The 21,132-nt window shown below is 29.0% G+C and overlaps 1 protein-coding gene across 2 annotated transcripts; it reads right to left on the bottom strand.

Annotated features, from left to right (window-relative positions):
• Positions 1-1,939: 1,939 nt before the first annotated feature.
• LOC106680160 (protein shifted) lies at positions 1,940-19,297 on the bottom strand. Of its 2 annotated transcripts, XM_067049361.1 has the most exons (9): positions 19,198-19,297; positions 18,975-19,124; positions 18,800-18,897; positions 16,006-16,150; positions 9,506-9,649; positions 6,215-6,418; positions 6,028-6,123; positions 3,945-4,154; positions 1,940-3,517 (listed from the first exon to the last, which is right to left on the bottom strand). In XM_067049361.1, exons 2-9 carry the CDS (start codon positions 19,108-19,110, stop codon positions 3,450-3,452), a joined length of 1,101 nt encoding a protein of 366 aa, XP_066905462.1. In that variant the 5' UTR covers positions 19,111-19,124; positions 19,198-19,297; the 3' UTR covers positions 1,940-3,449. The 2 variants fall into 2 exon arrangements, with proteins under 2 accessions (XP_066905462.1, XP_014275159.1); XM_014419673.3 differs by lacking the exon at positions 19,198-19,297 and having other exon boundaries at positions 18,975-19,191.
• Positions 19,298-21,132: the final 1,835 nt, after the last annotated feature.

Here is a 21,132-nt window from a genome sequence, read left to right as displayed (position 1 = left end):
ACTTATTTGTGTTTTTCATTGACCGCACCCCCAACCATCTTCCCCTCGTTCATCATCCACTATCTCAACCATCATCAACTATCTCTCATAATTAACTTTTATTGTGCATTTAGCTGTTAAAACTTTTTAGCTAACACACAAATATCAGGAAAGCTAAAAACAATAAAATCTCACAAAAATGTGTTTCTGGACTTTCCTACGATGCACATTAAGGCCTACCTTTTAGAAACCACTGGTTTCGTCTGTGACCGACAGTCATGTTTCCAATGACCCACAATAACACATTGAATTCTTGGCTGGGCATGAATTAACCTACCCAATAAGACATAATAACACTATCTTCGTTTTCTACTTTGACAACAACATTTAGGAACAAAGACGGGCTGAAAGCAGATTGCTGTTCAGCCAAATCTATGGTTCTAGTTTAGTCATAACCCTCGTATAATTAAAAAAAGTACAAAAATAACTAAAAATATTTTGACATAATGGAATAAATTTAAAAAGGTAGATTAAGGTAGGGTTACAATTATATAAATATAAGTAAAAAAAAACATAATCTACAAATGAAGGAATAGAGTAAATAAAATAGACAATGATAAGAATATAAAAAAATACGTTAAAATGAACAGTAGACATAATAACACGCACATTTCTAACAAATAGAAAAGTAGAAATGAAAAAACAAAATAAATAAGTAAGTTAATAATACATAAAAGTCGAGAGAGAATAAAACAATAAAATTAATAATAGATTCTCAGTACCACTTTGCAATCGTTCTTTAGAAATATTAATTTATTTCTGTTGTAATATCACGGTTTGCTTCCGTGTTATAATATAGCTATGAAAGGTCATTTATGGTGTGGAATTGTTTTTTAAAATATCTTTTCATTTGATTAGGGTAAGCAAACGTTTAAACTTCAAATTATCCACTGCCGTATCATTGTAAGTTACTTAGCTGTCGACTTTAAAAGGAATGTCAAGTGTTTCCGAAAACAGACGGAAGAAACCAATATCTATCCAGATCTATGTATTAAAAATAGGACAAGGATAGAATTGATATGTCATTATTTTTCAAATATTAGTTAATTGACACTATAAATAAGTATCATGGAGTGATATCCAATTCTTCAAGGAAAAATATCAATACCATGATTTCCTATTCCCTTGTAAGGAAAATAATCCTCAAATTTAAACTTTGAGTAATGACACTTTTAATTTTTAGTAACTTTTGGTACCACGTTTAAAATTTTTTATTTTCCTAGGGACTTTAAGCCTCTCTAATACGTCATGGTAGCAATGTTTCAACTGTAGAGGAATTTTTTTTTCTGTCCCTTGTCTTTTTTCATTTTTCATAAACAATAAATGAAACCTATTTTTTCGCTGTTAACTTTTTTTTTTTTTAATTCTAACTGGTTAGATAGTAATAGACATTCCATATAAGGTCTGCAGCTTAGCTCTTCCACTGCTATAACCGATTGGGGACCCGAAAAAAGTGATTGGGCTCTATTTTGTGGTGCGTACTGTTCTTTATGATTTCAGGAATCCTCATGAAAAATTGAGTAGTTTTTGAAGATGGCTCATTGGCCTAGAAAATGAAGTTTTTTTTTTTTTAATCATCGCCCTTATGCCAAGATTAATTGAAAATAAGCGAATATTGATCAAAAGATTGGATGATCATCATCCAGAACCTGTGATTTGGGTTCTAAATAGGATGGATATTTTTGAAGAAAGGACTCCTATGGATTTTTATTCCATTTCTGTATCATTGAACATTGAAATGTTATTAGAAGTTAAAATTCTTTTATATAATTTCTCCCAGCTTCTTTTTTTTTTGCTTTTGGGGAGCCAACCCAATTAATAGGTAATATTCTCACAGTTGTGAAAGGGTGAATAAAATCTTATTATATTCGGATAAATGAGGTCTCAGTTACTCATACAATTCATTCAACAGTTTTTATGGTTTATTTTTAAATGACAATATAATGTTGGGAGGAGGGTAACTAAGACACCCTCAGTATTGATATTTAATATTCATGGGATATCCAGGTGACAATACTGGTGCCTATGACATCAAACTCCTAAAGTAACCTTTTAGAGGAAGTCAAGCCTAAATATAACTCAGTTTATGGTGTCAGGTTATGACTAATAACAATAAAAATACAGTTTTACTAAACCTACTGGTCTGGTCTAATACCAAATATTTGATACTGATATTTTTTTAAAAAGAAATTGCATACCATTTAATGTATTTATGTATAATTTCAAACAACTCTCAGTTAAGAACTTTTGATGTATCAATCATCCATGTTCTATTTCTAATTCTTTAATTAAGACATGACTAAGTAAGTAGCAATGATAGAGCAGTTTTCAAGAGAATTTGAAGTTTTAAAGTTTGACTACTCTAGTTATATAGGCAGATATTCAATAACAATGCCACACTTTAAATGGACTGTAATAAGAAGGGAAACATTGAGATTGCAATAGAAATAAATTAATATTTCAAAAGAACAATTGATATTCTGATATTGACTGATACTATCAATCATTATTCCTTAGTATGAACTTTCACAATGGAAATAATTAGTGAATAAGTATGACATAACTTATAGGCGGAATTCAAATGTGATTAAAGAGCAACTTCCATGAATTAAAGAAATTGAGGAAAAGTTTGGAGAGGATGACATAAGTGAGATAGAGGAACAATGATGGTTTAGAGAAATTCCATCTTTATTGTGATCTTTAATTAAGCCAATGAAGATCTTTTTGTGATATACTGTAAAGAAACTCCAACAGGAACAAATGATGAACTTGGGAAGAAACTTAGACCAACTTATTCCATGATATCATTTTAAAATCTAACATTGTTATTTGAAATACCTATTATAGTTGTTCAAATAGAAACAAAATAATACCAAAGATATGATTTCAAGAGAGGTATTTACAGTGATTTTTTAAAAACATAATTGACAATAATCAACTACTATAATATTTACTAAAATATGTAGGTTTCTTTACAGAATACTTATCATGAATTCATATTTTAAAAAAATAAATTTTCTAACCACAATAACAAATAAATTCATCTGTATCACATTCAATTTTGTGACCCAAAACCTATTCTACCCCTTTCTGAAGTATTTACAAGGCATGGGCAATTACTTATGTACATAATTTAGTTTTATTTATTAAAATTCATTCTACACATTATTTAAAATAAAACTACATACATATATGTATGTTTAAACAAAAATAATTTAAAAATAGCTATGTCTATTATCACAAATCCTAAAAAAAATAATATGTAAATGTATTACATATATATTAAAATTTAACATCCATTTATATAAAATTAAAAAAATTAAATAAAAGTTAATTTCAAGGCAATGGATATTTACAAATTTACATTATATTTTAATATGGCACAATTTTGATTTCAAAATATACAGAACTTAGTTATTAAACTCTTCTGAAGACTGTTCTTCTGGGAAATAACTTTGTGTATCCAACTTCTGTATTTCTGCAATAAAAAGAAAAAGTACTTATAAGAAGACAGTGAAATTGGCACCTGACTTAATCTTATTGAACGATTGGTTAACTAAAAGCTTTACTCAAGAAATTATGAAGATAAAATATTGGCATATTTCTGTATGTTACAGTTATGGAGGAAAATATTTGATCAATGATATCCATCAAATTTTTCTGTTGCAAAGGAAGCTTTATGAAACTCATATTACTTTATATTCTTAATAAACCTAACTTTCTAGGAATTTCATAAACAGTAATTTATCATTTTAAGTTACAACATAATTAGTAAGTAAAGAGCATTATGATTATATGAGCATTATTAGCAATATGATATTAATTATTATATTTTATCAAAATAAATAACTTTAAATTTTCTTTTAATTAAAACTGTATTATATGGAAATTAAAAATTAACTCACTATGCTGACATGATTTTCCTGACCACCCTTGATCACAAAGACATGTATTGTTATAAAAACATACTCCGTGTTTACAAGGTCTTGAGCAAGGGCTTTTAGCAGGAGATCTTCTACCTATTTCACAATGGTCTCCTCTGAATCCATTAGGGCAACGGCATTTATTTATTCCTTTGCAACGACCACCATTCAAACAAGGAATAATGCATTTAGCTGAAAAAGAAAAATTTACATTGAAAAAAATAAACATTAAAAAAAAAGAATTTTACAAGGTGACTCTTTGGTTCCTTCAAGCAATGAATTAATTAAATACATAATCTAAGATAAAAAATTATCTCTTTAACTGAAAAACAATAGTATCCTATTCTTTTAATTATAAAATTAAATAACAACAGTGGCCTTCTTGTAATAATATGAAGCATCACCAGGTAGAAATATGAAGAGTTTCCCACACAGATAAAAAAATATGGAGCAACGGGACATGGACATCCAAATAAAAAAAATCATTAACCATCTGTAAAAAATGATCAATTTTAAACATTCAAAAACAATGTAAAAAAGAAGGAGAAACATTAACAAAACATTCAAATAAACAAATAGGTTATCCTAAAGTTTAGTCACTCATCTTTGAGTAAATCTTATTTATCACCTTATATGTAGGTGTCTTTAAATAGTTCGACACAGATATTTAACCAATAGATCTTTGGAATACAAATAGTAACATATAAATAATGTCATTCAAAATCTTTAGGGGCAGGAAAGCATCTTCTCAACAAAACTATGAACAAGATTTTAATGGTATCACGGAAACATATTATTATACATTGAATGTAGCTGTATAAGAAATATAAAGCTTGTCAAATTCCCTCAGTTTTCACAAAATACCCTGACTTTTATAGTTTTCCAGGTTTGATAGTCATCCTGTAGAATAATTGTTCAATACATTTAATTTTCACAAAATGAAACAATCATTTGATTAACCTAACAAGTTGTGACAGCAAAAGTCGAAAACCAACAGCATATTTTCATTTTTGTATCAAGAACAAAAAAGTAGTAGCTCACTCTTTATTTTTATATATATCACAACCTAAAATAGACAGTTAATAGTATTATATTAATCTATATATATGTATACAAAGTCGACCGTAAAGATTTAAATATAAAAAGATGGTCAGGGTTGCGGTAAAAAAAAAAAAAGAATAAATAGTTTAAAACTATTTGTTCTTTTTTTTTTACCTGACCATCTTCTTATATTTATTATATTAATCCTTTACCATTCTTCAATGTAATAATAATTAAACCAACATTAGAAAAAAATGACTAATTTCCATGAAAATAGTAACATTTTAATGGAAAATGACAGCGAAAAAATTGGTTAACTCAGGTTTTTACCCATTTTGGGGAAACAAAAGTGTAATTGTGATTGTTAAAAAGAAGGGTATGAAATAGGTCTTTATCGTCCTATTTATGCCATGACTCATCGATATTTTAAGGCATTTGAATTTGAGACCAACATTTTCCCCTCACAATTTCATTAGATCGGAACCTCTAAAACCAAATGAAGTCATTGACAAGTCTGTTATAACAAAATTGAATTAGCTTCTTTTTTTTTCTCCCTGAAGACTTGAATGCAAACATTTTTTGTTTTATTATTGTAATTTGAAAAAATATAATAGAGCGAATTGAATTAATTCAATCAAAATTAGCCACTGCTTTATTTTATTTTATTTTATTTAGATTTCAATTTCTGAGGAAAGTGCCGAAACAACTCAAGTAAAGGAGTATTAATTTACAAAAAAAATTAAATTGAGCGATATTACATCCAACTTATCAACTTATACTTCATTATTATAAATAAACAGTTATTATACTAACCTTCTCAATAGAATTTATCACTGAACAGAATAGGAGTACTTGATAAAATTCAATAATTAAAGATAAAAGTGGAAATACACACAAATCTTTAAAAAAAGATTAGTTAGGAAAAACATGAAAAATTTCCACTTAAATGATATAAACCTATAAGTTACAAGAGAAAAATTAATGTTTTAAAAATAAAAACTCAATAATAAAAATCATTACTTACAAAATTCACACCTTAATCCATAATAACCTTTAGAACATTCACATGTATCTTTTTGAATACATTTTCCACCATTTTGGCACTTCTCAGAACAAATTCCTGATAGACAAAACACAAATTAATATTTAAAAATTTTATAAGAACACTATCTCATTATATAAATCTAATTGTTTTTCATGAAGTATTTTACCTCCTTCACAATGACGCCCCTGAAAACCTGGAGGGCATGTACAGGTCCCTGGTGCAGTACAAGTGCCATTATTAACACACTGAGGATAACAGAGTGCCGTTTTACAATATTGTCCCATATATCCTTCCTGACACTGACACATTTTATCACGATTGCACCACCCACCATTAGCACACTTTTTATCACATTCTGGATCAGGACCAGCTATAAAAATAAATGAATTAATAACTAAAATAAAAATAAAGATTAATAAACTATAGAAACATTAATACAATAAAATTAAATAAATGAGACAAAAAGCAAATTTATTTATGTGGTAATAGAACTTTCATCAAGATGACAATTAGTGATGGAAGGCTCTATTTTTTTTTAAAAATTTATTTATAGTGTATAAATTGATTTTTAAACAATTTGACCCATACTGCAGAATGTTAAAGCTTGAAACATAGAAACAAATAAAAATAGTAATTAGTTACTTATAGGACCTCTTTTTATTTTATATGTGTTAATTGTATTATGTGCTTTATCCTGACTAGGTAGAGTTTTTGAGTATTTTTTTTTCGTTTACGAGGATTTTTTATAAACTGAGTAACAGGCTGTCAGCTGTGAATCTCAGCTGACCAAGTAACTGATCAGCTGTTGAATGTATATATACATAGGTAGAAGGATTCCGTCAATAAACAGTCTTCATTTGATATCCAGACCGAGTTGTTCTATCTACATTTTTCCTTTTTTTTTTTTATAAGTCTCTTCCCACAGTCGTGTAACTTATAACCTAGTCCATAAAAAATAATTTGTACAAAACTGAAATTAAATATTTATGTAATGCGCATGGGATGTAACAGTAACATTTTCGCTAAAAATTGTATAACATCAATTTTACAATTTTCTCAAAAATGGCACGAACGATTTTGACTAAACTCGTCATATCAATTCAATCGGCTAGGTCTTAACATCAATGAAATAGTCTGACATGGCTTAAATACTGGATTAAATTAAAGCTGATTCAAAAAAGTTTTGAGTGCGGTAAAAAAAACTCAAATAGTAAATGTGTAAACTATTTTTAATTATTAATTATTGGGTATACTATTAAAAATAGTATACCCATTTACTATTTGAGTTTTTTTGACCGCACCCGGACCATATTCCATTCATAAATGTATATTTGTTTCCATGCTTGTTAACAAAGTCAGATTTTACATTATTCATTCAGGTATATGTAGTAAGAAGAAATATTGACATCCTAAATAATAAAGAAATTGATGTCTTTAAATGTAAAAGGCTAATTTAATCTCAAAGTAGAGTGGTAAGCGAAAGTTGTGCGATAAGCTGGACCAGGCTGGTGAACAGCAGGATGGATGCAGACTAGGACCTACTGGACAGATGTAGAGGACAAGGTGGAGCCCCATGAGTAAAGTGCTCAACCAATGGAACCCCCCACTATTAAGCTTAATTATAATGTTATAAAAAAATAAAATTGTTGATAATTGGGAGCAATGGCATGCAGAAGCCCACCTTACAACCCCACTGCTGCCGTACCTCCTATGCCAGAAATGGGAAGGAAGGAAAAAAAAGTTGTGTGATAAGTACATTTTTTATTAGATCTCATAACTGGTTTCTGTAAGATGTACAATTTTGATATTGGTTATTTTCACTTAAATGTATTATAGAGCTGTTTTGTTGTACTGGTTGCACATTTTTTTAATATTAGATATTTTTCTCAAGAAGTGCCATGTAAGGAGCTTACTAAGACTACGCCTGTGCTGGCAGGAGGATGTCAAGGCAGGCCTGAACCAGCTCGTCATTGATAAATGGAGGAGCTGCAATCAGGACAGGAGTGGAAGAGAATTGTTGAGAAGGTCCTGGTTCTTTTTGAGGATCATAGAGCTGGATGATAATGATACCATTGAATTTTACTTCTTATTATTTTTTTAAGGGATGAAGATAGTTATAACAATGTGGTAATTAGAAAATAAAGTGGAATAAAAAAAAATATATCCTAATTTTATTATCTTTGGCTGTTTGAAGTTTGGGTTTATTATACATATATTGTTCCCAATAGTGAAATGGCATTACAGTGAAGTTCTGATAGACTTATACAGCAAAATGATTCACTTCTGATTCTTATTTATTTTAATACAGTTCTCTAATAGGTCAGCTAGGAAAATCATAATGTATGACAACCCACCTCCACTATAGGGATATCATTGTCTTTTAATCCAAATGAAGAGAAAGCATTGCAAGCTTCTTTGACTTTATGCTTTTACATTTGACTTCCAACAATCATATTTAATTTGAACTCTTACACTACTAAATAGCTTTGCGATAACTAAATTATCCAGTACCTCTACCTGTATGTACAACTTTTTTATCCAAATAAAATAATACAAGCAAACTTATAGGCAGCGGTTTTAATATGTGATTGCTATTCATTTATAATAACCACACTGTTATAACCTTCTTCATCCCTAAATAAAATAAATGAGAAATTAAATTGCTGAATAAATAATCATAATCATTCAAAACAAATAACACTTTGTTAGCAGAATCTAACCAGTAAAACACTCAAGAAAAGTATTTGAGAAAAAATCAGGATATAAGATAGCAAAAAAAGGAAAAATAAATAAATAAATAAATACCAGGTGCTCTTTTGTAATAGTTATGTAATTAAATTAAGTAAAGATGTATCTTGAAAATTCATGGCGTGAGATTATATCAAGTATTTCTGAAAATGATTACTTTATTACTTGTTTACTTTGGATACTATGATCTCTTCATAGCAATGTTTTTATACAAATTGATTGCTATCTTATTATAAATTCACATTAGATTCCAAAAACAGAGATAAAAATTGAAAAATTTTTGGTTTCAGTAGAAAAATTTAGATATTTATATAAAATTTGGATTGTGCTTTTCTTTGAAAACCTTTTCAAAAATCAAATTTTGACAATGGATTGAGATAGAAAGTAGAGGTTGGTCGTACTTAACTACTTTTTTGGTAAACTATTTCATCCTCAATAACTGGCATTTACTCCTTGAACACTGTATGGTAAGCCAGTTACTATAATCATGGCTGCAAAACTTCTTGCAATAAATACAGAAAAAAATAATTAATAAGATAAAACAAGTAATCCAACACAAAAAAAAGGTTTTTGGTAAAAGAATTCCATAGCATTACCAGAATATTACTAACAAAATTTGCACATCCGTAGATTATTGATGTTTTTATAAAACCAAGAGTAAATAATAAAAGGATACCACAATAACTTTAAATGCTATCAAACAGTTTACCTCTTTGAGTACATTCTTTTCGTAGACTAAGCCTGAGAGGAGTACCTGGAAGGGGCTTTCCTTTTCTGCTTTCAATTACTAGCCCCAAATCAAAGGAAGCAACACCAGAACTGTTCCCAGAACAAGGTAACAGTAAACTAAAAACTAAAAAAGAAAAAAAAATGCAGCTTAATAATTTTAAATCAATAGAATATGTTTTAAAAAATAAACAATTTGTTTTTCTAAAGTAAAGCTCTCCTTACATTGTCAATATTGTTAAAGATGGTACATATACCAAAAGAGTCTGCACAATTGTTACAATATAACATTTAGGTGGTCAATATATTGACAAAATTCGATATTGAACAAGTAAGTGAGGCTTAAAGGAATGGGAAGTTTAATGATAGGTTCATTAATTAGTTGTAAAGACCTCTTTAGTGAGTTTTATAAATGAGCATGACTTAGATTGAGTTGAGAGCTGATTAACATCAGCGAAGAGATTGAGAATGCTGACGTTAATTATTTATTTTCATTAAAATTTGATATTACTTATTTGTGCCAACACCAATATAACTAAAAAATATTTTTTTTTTTTAGTTATTTTCACAGAGAAAATTGCTGTGAATTTTTAACTAGTTGAGAGTCTCCAAGCCATTTCTGAGTTTGGAAGGTCGGTAATGCAATTTTTTTTATTCTAAATTATAGTTTCTCAGGTATTACTAGAGTATTTAAAAGTTCAAATGCATCACTTGAAAAAATGTAAATTTTAAGGTATGAAGTCGCAGCAAATAAGTAATATTTTTTTAAATGATGCATTACAATTAAATAATTAATAATTTATTAAAAAAATAATGGTTTTTAGATTCAAAATAAAATAAAAAAGACTCTGATCTTTCATTGCATCGGGAGTAAGCTCCAACCATTAAAAAAAAAAGGCGAATTTTCCTCCTGTTTTAAAAGTTAAACAGAATCTTTTAAATTGATGTATGTAGTATTTATGTTTTGGTATATCATTTAGTACAAAATTTAAGATTACTAAAGTTTAATGTAAACAGGAAAACTAACTATTACAAAAACTAACTTTCTATGAAAACATAATACTATAAATTGGCTGATTATGACAAAATAGTTGTACAAACTTAATTTATTTGAGAATAAACTTATCTCACAACATTTAAACAATCTCTCTTATGTTTTAAGAATAATATATTATGTGAAGTCAATGGATGTTTGTGGAACCTTCTTGGAACACATGCTCCAGCTACACACACACACAGAAGCGATGAAAATCAAAACCAGCTTAAAGTTCTTAAAAATAGCATTTTCAAATAGCAATAAATATATTGAGGTTGGTAAATCAACAAACTAACAATTAAATTTAATAAAATACATGAAAACAATCCAAGAATCAACATTTAAATTTTTAAAACTAATTAATTCAGGGGAACCACTGCTAATCACACTAAGCAGGTATATTAGAAAATAGGATCAAATTTTCTAATAAAGGTATACAAATAATGACATTAAAAAATATGAATACTACTACATATGATAATAGGCCTTTCCTATAATGGTATATTTCTATAGCCATATATTATTGCAAAGTGATGATAGTTCATTATTATTATAAACTTAATAGAGGAAAATTAAATCCATGATTGAATTGAATCTACTGATTTAAATCAATCCCATTGAACTGGGGACACATTATAATTGTTAAGACATATCTGATCCCAGTAAATCTTGATCATTTACAATCTGTTAATAAATTGAAACTAAGTTCATTGAAATTGTACCTTCTGTTAAACTCTTGACAATTTTGTACTTTATTATCTCTCCTTAGGCAAGACAGACATTTCCTTTAGTTCTTCCTTTTTATCTGGAAGACTCATGTTCAACAATACGTCAGCATCTAGCAGTCTGTAACAGATATTTTTAAGAAAGTTGCTAGGCTTTCGATAACATCATTTAGTGTTATTATACTACTCTTCTGAACTTCATTCTGGGTTACCTTCGATAAAGATGAAATGAAATCATTAATATGTGATTCAATGAATAACTACGATTCATTTGATTTCAACCCACTCCAGATCAGTTTTATGTTAATAGTTACATGCATTTTGTCATAGCAGAAATAAAAGATTCGATTTTTAAACCACTCCAGGACATATTTAAAACAATCATTACCAAAACCGTTGCAGATCAAAACATCCTTACTTTATACAATTAATAAAATTTTTCAAACAGCATTACATAATTGATAAATGAGGAATTTTTAATACTAACCAAAGAGTATTTCTAAATCACCTAGTTCTTAAAGATGAAATTTAAATTAATTAATACAAATAATTGGCTGATTTAGTTAAAATAAATTTATTGTGTGCCTAATTTTATGATTTAATTGACCATTTAAGTCTTTGCCACTTACCAAATCATAAGTTATCTTCAATGTCTGAGAGAACAACTGCGTAAGAATTTTTGATTTGATGAAAGCATATGTCCAATATCAAAAAGTTGCACTCTCAAATTAATCCTTTAATTGATAGCATTTCAAACTTTTTTTTTTCAGTTGTGCCTTGTTATTATTTCTCATTTTCATAAATTTATCCATCATCACCAATAGTTAAGTCTATTTATAACAAATGTAAAAGTAGAATATTACAATAATTAATTTTAACTCACAAACCATCAGATATGATTTTTTTTTTAAGCAAATCTTTTAGAAACATGTGATCAACATATCAAAATATAGTATTAACTAATTTGAATTAATAGATTAAGTTTTTTAGAACATTAGAACATGAACATTATTAAAACAGTAATCACTCAAACATAAAAATTTAACCACCTAATCTTGTTTATAATTTTTTAGCTCACAAAATAGAAAATTGGCAGACAGAATAATCAATTATTTAGAAAAAAACTAATTATATTAAAAAAAAAAAAATTAAATTATAACTCCAAACATGAGTAAGAGTAAGAGATGATTGAAGAAATTTTATTTATCCATTAACGTATTGTAAAAATTAATGAAAGCAGACATTTTTTAAGTGCAATATATACCATTATAGAGAAGGTTATTAAAATAGTTAACAAGTAATAATAACAATACAATGGTTGAATACTTACCAGCAATAATGCTAAACATATAACAATAAATTTAAAACTTTGTTTTAAATTGATAATAAATTGAAATATTTTTATAGTAAACCTACAAAGATAAAACAGTGAAGCATGTTGGATGATGGGCAATGGTCCTATTTCATAGAACTGGTTTCGAATTATGTAAAAGAGGCTCTAACAACTGCACAATAAGTAAACAAAAGTTTCTGTGCCATGGACTTACCAACTAGATGTTTTTACCGTTCAACAACCAGAGAAAAATTAAATCAAACAAAATATAAACACATATACTTCAGTTATTTATTCTGTGATATTGTTTACCAACTTGTTTTTCTGCTATGTTTTTATTAGTTACCTAAAATTAATATTTATTGACCATTTTAAATTTTGGCCATCCATTTGATGAATCATTATTTAGATACAGCTATGAACAACTTTCAAATAATCCTGATGGTGCTATTACAGTTCCCTAAGTTATTTTTTAAATTAAATTAAATTCTAATTTAAACCTCTGTAAATGAAAAACAGCCTGAAAGACCATTTCTGCCACAATCTGATAACAAAATAAAAAAAAAAATTGATCTTGTTAATACTAAAATGCCTATATTTCTCACAACTAAACCAAAAAAAGTAATCCTCCAATGGTTAATGAGAGTTGGGAAAAAAAGACAGAAAATAAACAACAAGTTGGTAAGTGTTGTATAAATTCAAGAGCTGCGGCCATTGCAGTTTTTTTTTTAATAATAAGTACCATCATTATCACCATTTTCATTTTGCATGATACTTTTTACACTTTATAACCATTTTCATTTTACATGATACATATAGGCTACAGAACATAAATTATCCGACTGCTACTAACCTGGCTTCTATTTTACTATTCTATTCTATTTCACTACTTGATAAATTAACTTTGGAAGTAAATTTTTCAATGTTCAGACTAATCCATTTATTGAAGTATTGTTCTAGTTCATTAAGGTGACTTTTCAAAGTATTTCTAGCTATTAATATGTCATCATATTGAATGAAAACTGCTGTATTGCCAGCAAACATAGCTATGTAGGTATCTGTGGACTGAATGATGTCATGAACATAAATATTGAACAGAATGGAAGAAAGGACTGAACCTTATAGAGTTCCGACATGGATTTTTCTGAGGGTAGAATTCATGTCAATTATTCTAACAGAAAATGTTCTGCAGTTGAGGAATGAGCTCAGAATGCTGTATAAATACTTTGGAGTGTCCATCCGCTTTAGCTTGAATAGGAGACACTGATGCCAGACCTTATCGTACACTTGCTGGAAGTCCAAGTATGCTACCAGGGTGTGCTTCTTCAATTTGAAACCGTTTATTATAAATTCTTGCCAGGTGGTGAGAAGTGGAATGACTATATTGAAAACCAAATTGAAAATCCGGAATAATCTTGAAGCATTGGAAAAAAGAAGATGCTTTTTTATAACTAATTCCAGCAATTTTCCAAGAATGGGTAACAAACTGATGAGTCTATAGCTGCTGATTAGTTTAGCGTTTTTACCAGGCTTGTGAATTACTTTAAGTTTGGCTTTTTTCCATGTATTGGGAAAATATCCAGAAAATTTTAAGACAGGCAACTGTTAAAAATTTATGTTAAGAAAATAACAGCTTTCTTGGGTAACATTTTAATTGCTATGACTGGGATCAAATCATGTCTAGGACTTTTCTTTATTTTAAGCCTTCCAATCAGTTTGTTGGATTTCTTTTGGGATCGTAAATTTAGGTGGGAGCAGAACTGTTCTGAGAGGGAGACTTAACTTAATACTCGTCAATTTCATCATTATCTAAATTGGGACTTCTTTCACGTTCCGTATTGGGGAACGTTTTCTCAAAGAAATTTGTGAACACTTCAGCTTTTTCAGTGTCGTTGGCGATGAATTCATCATTTTCTACAAGGCTTGGAATTTTTTATATTTATTCAGTAGACACCACATAGTCTTCCACAATGATTGATCCTTAGGGTCTAAATTTTCTACATATCTTTGATATTTAGTATATGTCCATTCGTCCAGATCTTTTTTTATTTCGTGTTTGAGATGGTTCCATTTTTTTTTTGTGAACAGGGTTTCTAGTTCCACTGCCTCCTTGAATAATTTTTTTCTTTAATTTTTAGCAGTATTGATTTTGGGCAGCTGCCAGAGAATGTTTTTCCCCTTAATTGGAAAGGTCGTACAGTTGTTTCATGTAAACTGTTTGGGACAGATTCATTTGACATTGTTATACTTTTATCTATTATTCTTTATTTTTCGAGCGGAAGGAAAATTTTTTTTCTAATTTTTCATTGATAAGAATTTTGTACGTTTCCCAGTCAATCACTTCATTAATGAGGGATTTTCTAATCGTTTCATTGTTTATCTCAGTAGAGAAATTAATTAATACAGGGACATGGTCCGAATTTAAAGCTGTGATCACTTGAGATGAGAGAGGAAAACTCAATTTTTTTGTTAATACAATATCCAGAATGTCAGATTTACAGCCTGGTCTATAAAAAGTAGGTTCATTTGGTGCATGTATTTGAATATGGTGCCTTGAGCAAATATCAAGTAAAATATTTCCACCTGAATTAACTGCATTCATCAGTTTCTTGTTCATTTTAATTGTTGTTTGAACTGTAGTTCTTGGTAAACTACTTTTTCCCCTCAGATTTAAGTATTCAATAAACCTCTGTCACTTAAATTACTTGTGACTTAATTTTTTACTCCCAGCGTAATTGCATGCAGTTTTCAAGAAATACTATAAACACTTTTATCACTCATCTTACTTTTAAATATTTGGATATCACATTTAAGAAAGGCTGGAAATAACTGAAGAAATAAGTAAGAAAAGAAAGAAATGCTTTGAAAATTTTTATAGTAAAACATGGAATATTTACTCATATCGAATATGACAGAATTAAGTCGCCATTGTAATCATGATGCACTGATTGAAATCATGTCTGTTTTAATTTATTGAATAAATGTACTAAAGGCTTTTTAAATTAATTTAATAACTTTATTTTTCATTAAAATCAATTTAACAGCATCATTCATTAAAAAATTCAATCAATGTTTTGATGTAAAACCATTTCTATTAGAAATTAATTAACAACATAATTTTGAAACAACTTCATAATGTCTAGAAATATTATTCAGTTTTATGAACAAATCATAAATTTATGTGTTTTAAAAATGTGTTAAAATTTTTCAACTTAGATTAAGTAAAAAGAAATATAATTTTAGCTTTAAAATTAGATTTCCTCTTTACATCCAGCTCTGGATATTTACCCTCCCTCCCCCATACTAAACTACATATTACAATAATAACGCTTTTTTAATCAAAATACGTTACAGAAATCAGATGATGATTACAATAAAATAAATCTTACCTTTTGGCCTTCTTGGAACACGTCCTTTTGTTTTAATGGTAATCACAGGTGGGTCTAAAATTGCCTTATCGAGTGACTGAAGCCTGTCAAAATTATAATTATATTTTTTCATTCCACTTTTCCATGTAAAATTTACATATCCAACCTAGATAATTAAATTAAAAATTATATTGTAACAGTCAACCAGAAACAAATTGAAATAAAATAATTAATTCTACTCTAATATAATAAAACATAAATAAATAACACATGTGAATTAAGACCAAATAGTCAATAATACTAGGCCTTTAAAAAAGTTTGTACATAAATTCATTGTTGACATTTAAGTCTCCATGTTAATTCTCATTTGACTTTGATATAAACAATGCACAAATTGTTGTTTATTTTGACTAATTCTTCATTTCATTATGTAAAACAACTATCTCTATCTTTAGTGCTATAAATTCACATATCACATATATTTTATCCGAAATGTCTAAAAAATTGTCATTTGTGACCTCAGGAAGCACTACTGCAAAAAAGAACTAAGTAATAAGGTAGCAGAGAAGACATTTTTTCAGTGGATGGTATAAATTCGGTATATTACAACATGGTAGTTTTTTGATTCTAGTAAAAACAGCCTTAAAGATTATCCTTTGTGTATGATGGAAGTAAATGGTTTATTTTGCACTTCTAGCAGATTCCAGATGGCAGGCGGTTGACATATATCTTTACTGTGAACAGTTAAAAGAGAAGTGTCCTGCTTTGATTAATTGGAATAAAGAGATGTTTAAGTTAGGCAACATTCCTGCAAATCATTCATGCTTAGTCAAAGAAAAATTGTCAGAAATGAGTGTGGGAGGAATGTTAGCATATTTCCCAACCCTCCATATAACCCTAACATAACACTATTTGCCTATGGTATTTTCTGGCCAATGGGGCATTTTTGGACAGACAAGCATTTCGAAAACATGGTGAAATCCAAATATTTGAATAAATTATGGAGCTTTCTCTGATATAGTCTATTGATTGGAACCATTAATGTTTTTGAACAGCTACTTCTCCCAACAGAGTCCTCTGTCAAACCATTAGTTGAGAATTTTAAAAGCATTATTCTTCCTCTTGTTTAATAAGCTATTTTCAATTTCTAGCACTACTCCATAATCTCTGATTTTGGTTTAGACAGATGATTGAATCATTTAGATTATTATAAACAGATTTCTTTCATGTAACAATAACTTAAAAAAACAAACATTCTTCTTCTTCTTAGGTTATTTATAAAATAAATCAGAAAGTATCCATTTCCATTATGTTGAGAAATCAAGCTCTAAATGAACTATTTAATTTTAAATATTAGAAGTAAGTCAATTATTTCACATCAGCCGTTGAGAAGATGTTGCCTCACATTTGTATGATGGTAGTTAACATGCATGATATAAAGGATACAGCATATGGTGGTAAACTATACACAATATTTTTTAGGTATTCTAATTCTAAGAAGCAGTATATTTTAGTAGTTATTCAGTTTTCCTAGCAAGGTTGAATAAATCTTAGTTGAAGGCTATATCCTAATAGGATATTACTAGCGGGTGATGGTGGAACGAACACTGGATCACACTATCAAGAAATCAAATATACATTATATAGTTGAGTGTCCTTATTGTATTTCAAATATTCAATGAGGAAATTCAACATATGTTATATATTAATAATATAGTTATTATATATGTTGTGTTATGCCTCTCCAATTAGGACATGGCTTAAGATCGAGCCCTTGTGTAAACGATTTGTGATCAGCAATGTCTACCACTAAACCATAGAGATAATCTTAAAATTTGAACTAATCCATTTAAAAAGTTCAATATTACTTCTGCAAAGAATTTTTAGATAGACATTATAATTGGTGAAACAATCTAAAAAGGGTATCATCCATACCTGAACCTGCAAAATAGTAAAACCCTCAATGCAGGTTCTAGACAACATAAATTTGACCTGGCCTTTCTGTTCCATTTATTCCTAACGTTTGAAAATAGTATATCCTCACCATTCCAACATTTATAATAATATCAATTGGTAATTTCATCACACCACTGAGAGTAAATGTTTCTCTAGTCTTTTCCATGCTTGTTGGTTTACACCTCAGTTTTAAGTTTACTGTTTATTTTGACCTCCACCAACCTTTAGACATTAAGCAATGGAGTATGAAAATTATTTCATTTATAATAAAAAAAACCTCAAGAGGGTCCTTACCAGTGCTGGTCAGATACATAACTGTTATTTCTTTCTTTGCCAAGACAGAAAATTATTAATTTCATGTTTAAAGACTGTAAAAGGGACAGCAACAGGAAAAACAGTTCTCTTCCTGAAAGGCACATATGTAACCAAAACATGAATCCAACTTAGTTACTGACAAGGTACTTTAAGTGCGATCATGTTTAAGAACCACCTTTAATAATTTATCCATATATCAAGCATAAGCCATAGAAACAAATATACAGTCATTAGACATTGTCAGAAACATTAAGTTGTCACCTACTTTAACAATTTTATTACTAAAAATGTGATTAATATGTTGATCTCTATAAGGAGTACTCATAAACAAACTTATATAAGTAATACATATTTTATTAAACTGGTTGTAAAAAATTATCTAATGATTCAGTCAGTCAATTCGTAAAATAAACACAACTCTTACAAATACTCAGTAATAAACATTGAATCATGATAATGAACAAATAATACATAATAATAATAATATAGTCTAATGCTACACTAAAACTAATGAATTAAAATATGCATATTAACATAGGTATACCTCAGAAGGAATCACTGGAAGATACTGTTCAAAATTTGGGTCCAGAATATAAGGAAGAACATGACCATCCACTATTGCATAAATTTCCATGGCATATCCTACAATATCAGGTCTTGTTTACTAAATTTAACACTAGCTATGTGTTTTTCTTAGTTAGAAAATAAATTACACTTACCACTAAACATTTTAACTTGATGTTCATCAATCCAAAGTGAGAGATCACCCCCATTTCTTGGATGAGAAAGAGCACAAGCAAACAAAAATACTATAAATTTCAACATAGCAATTGAAAAAATTGAGTACCAATTCATTATATTTTGAAGCCCTTAAATGAGATGAAAAAATAAAACTTCACAACTTTAAACATAGTAACAAACCAAATTAGATTGGAATATAACCTGATTTTTGTATAGCCTTAACTTGATAAACTTTCTTCACTCTTCATTGGCTACTTATGTTGGTGGATATAAAGAAATGATCATGGCCTAATCTAAAATTTGTGTTAATGTTACCTGAACGTTAAGCCAATAATAAAAGTAATTAATTGTATCATGTTTAAAAAAAAAATGAGAAGCAATTTTTAAATAATATGGTAACCCTGAGGGTTAGTAATAAATGTCAAAAATATTTACAATTAATATCCTGAAAGATTTTAGAAATATCGACTAATTTGTAAACGTTCATTATTTAAGCTAAATATAATCAGGTTAAAAATTATAATAAAGCTTTGCTCCCTATTTAAGTACGCCCTTCATCAACTATCCAATTCATACCTCAGTTGACATTAGTTTAATTTTTTTTTATTCCTAACAGGAGGAAATGGTCGGCTATACTCTGGGCAGAATCTCTGTCTAAATTCCCTGATGAAGACCTGAAATTCGGGTCGAAACGTCGGCACGATTAAATATTTTTTTGTTTATTTGCTGACCGCGCTCTCCCCCCCCCCGACCATCTTATAATAATAACTGTTGGTAATTTCATCACACCACTGAGAGTAAATGTTTTTCTAGTTTTTCCATGCTTGTTGGTTTATACCTCAGTTTTAATTTTACTGTTTATTTTGGCCTCAAACCTTTAGACATTAAGCAATGGAGTATGAAATTGATTTCATTTATAATAAAAAACCTCAAGAGGGTCATTACCAGTGTTGGCCAGATACGTAACTGTTACTTCTTTCTTTGCCAAGATAGTTGACTTATTAATCAACGGTCAACTATCAACATCTCATTTTTTGTTCTTGTATTTTCTTTTCATTGGTATTATTGTATTGAAAAATTTAACATTTAAATATAATTAATTAAAAGTAGTGAATTCATAACCAGCAAGTTCGTTGTTGAATAGGTTCATGTTCTTACTAAGTTTTTAGTAAGCAATTTAAAATTTGTCAATTGATATGTTGGAGTCAGAGGAGCTAATTATTACTACTAATTATCATAGAGTGGCAGAGAGGGATTAATTTCAGGTTTAGATGTACAGTGTTCGTGTGCCTTTGAAATAAAGTGTTTATTTGGAGTTAGCTCAGCTATTTGTTTAGAATTTAAAATAAACCACTGGAAACGAGGGTATCGACAAAGACAAGGCCTTAAACAATATCTTCTTTACTTAAAGGACCCTTCTTCATCACTGTAGAGATGTCGCCAATAGACCCATTTCTTGGGTGGAAATACAGTACCTGCTGGTTGTATAGAAGCTAAATGATAAAGAACATTGTAGTAAGGAGATATGAGAGTTGCCGATAAGAAAAATTTTAATGCCAAGGAAGTTAACACTGACATGTAGATGGACAACAGCGGCAGTATTCATATAGCTAGCGATTAGACGAAATTTTGCCAGGAAGTGTGAAGTGACGGGTGGAAGGGACACGCTGTTCAACCACGTATAGAAAGGAATAATTATTTTATTTTTCCTCTTTCTAACTTCCATTGAAGAAGTTTTTCTACATATATGGAAAGGTAGGATATATTAGAATCGAATTATCTAATTATGGCTGTTAATAATCAGCTGTTGACAGAGAAAGAGGTTTCTTTCAGATTCAGTTGTAAGATGTTTCGTTAGGTTTGAAATAAAGTTTCTAGTTTTTTTTTTACATAATCCTATTATTAACATCAACATATTATTTCCTCTTAGATATTGAATTTTAGAACATAGGTGTACCTAGACCATTTGGAACCCATAAAATATTTATTTTTAGGTCCCAGGATGAATTTATTTTTAAGGTATAGGATGAATATAATTTTTGGGCCTTGGGTGGATTTGTTTCTGGGGCCCAAGTCAGATAATGTTTGACATCTCTTCCGCCTTCGACAGCGTTTGGTGGCCCCGCGTACTCCAGC

Source organism: Halyomorpha halys, unplaced genomic scaffold (genome assembly GCF_000696795.3).
Source record: "Halyomorpha halys isolate HHAL.00 unplaced genomic scaffold, Hhal_1.1 Scaffold247.1, whole genome shotgun sequence".
Lineage (NCBI taxonomy): Eukaryota > Metazoa > Arthropoda > Insecta > Hemiptera > Pentatomidae > Halyomorpha > Halyomorpha halys.
Note: the sequence above shows the minus strand (reverse complement) of the source record. Positions and strands in the feature narration are given on the sequence as shown.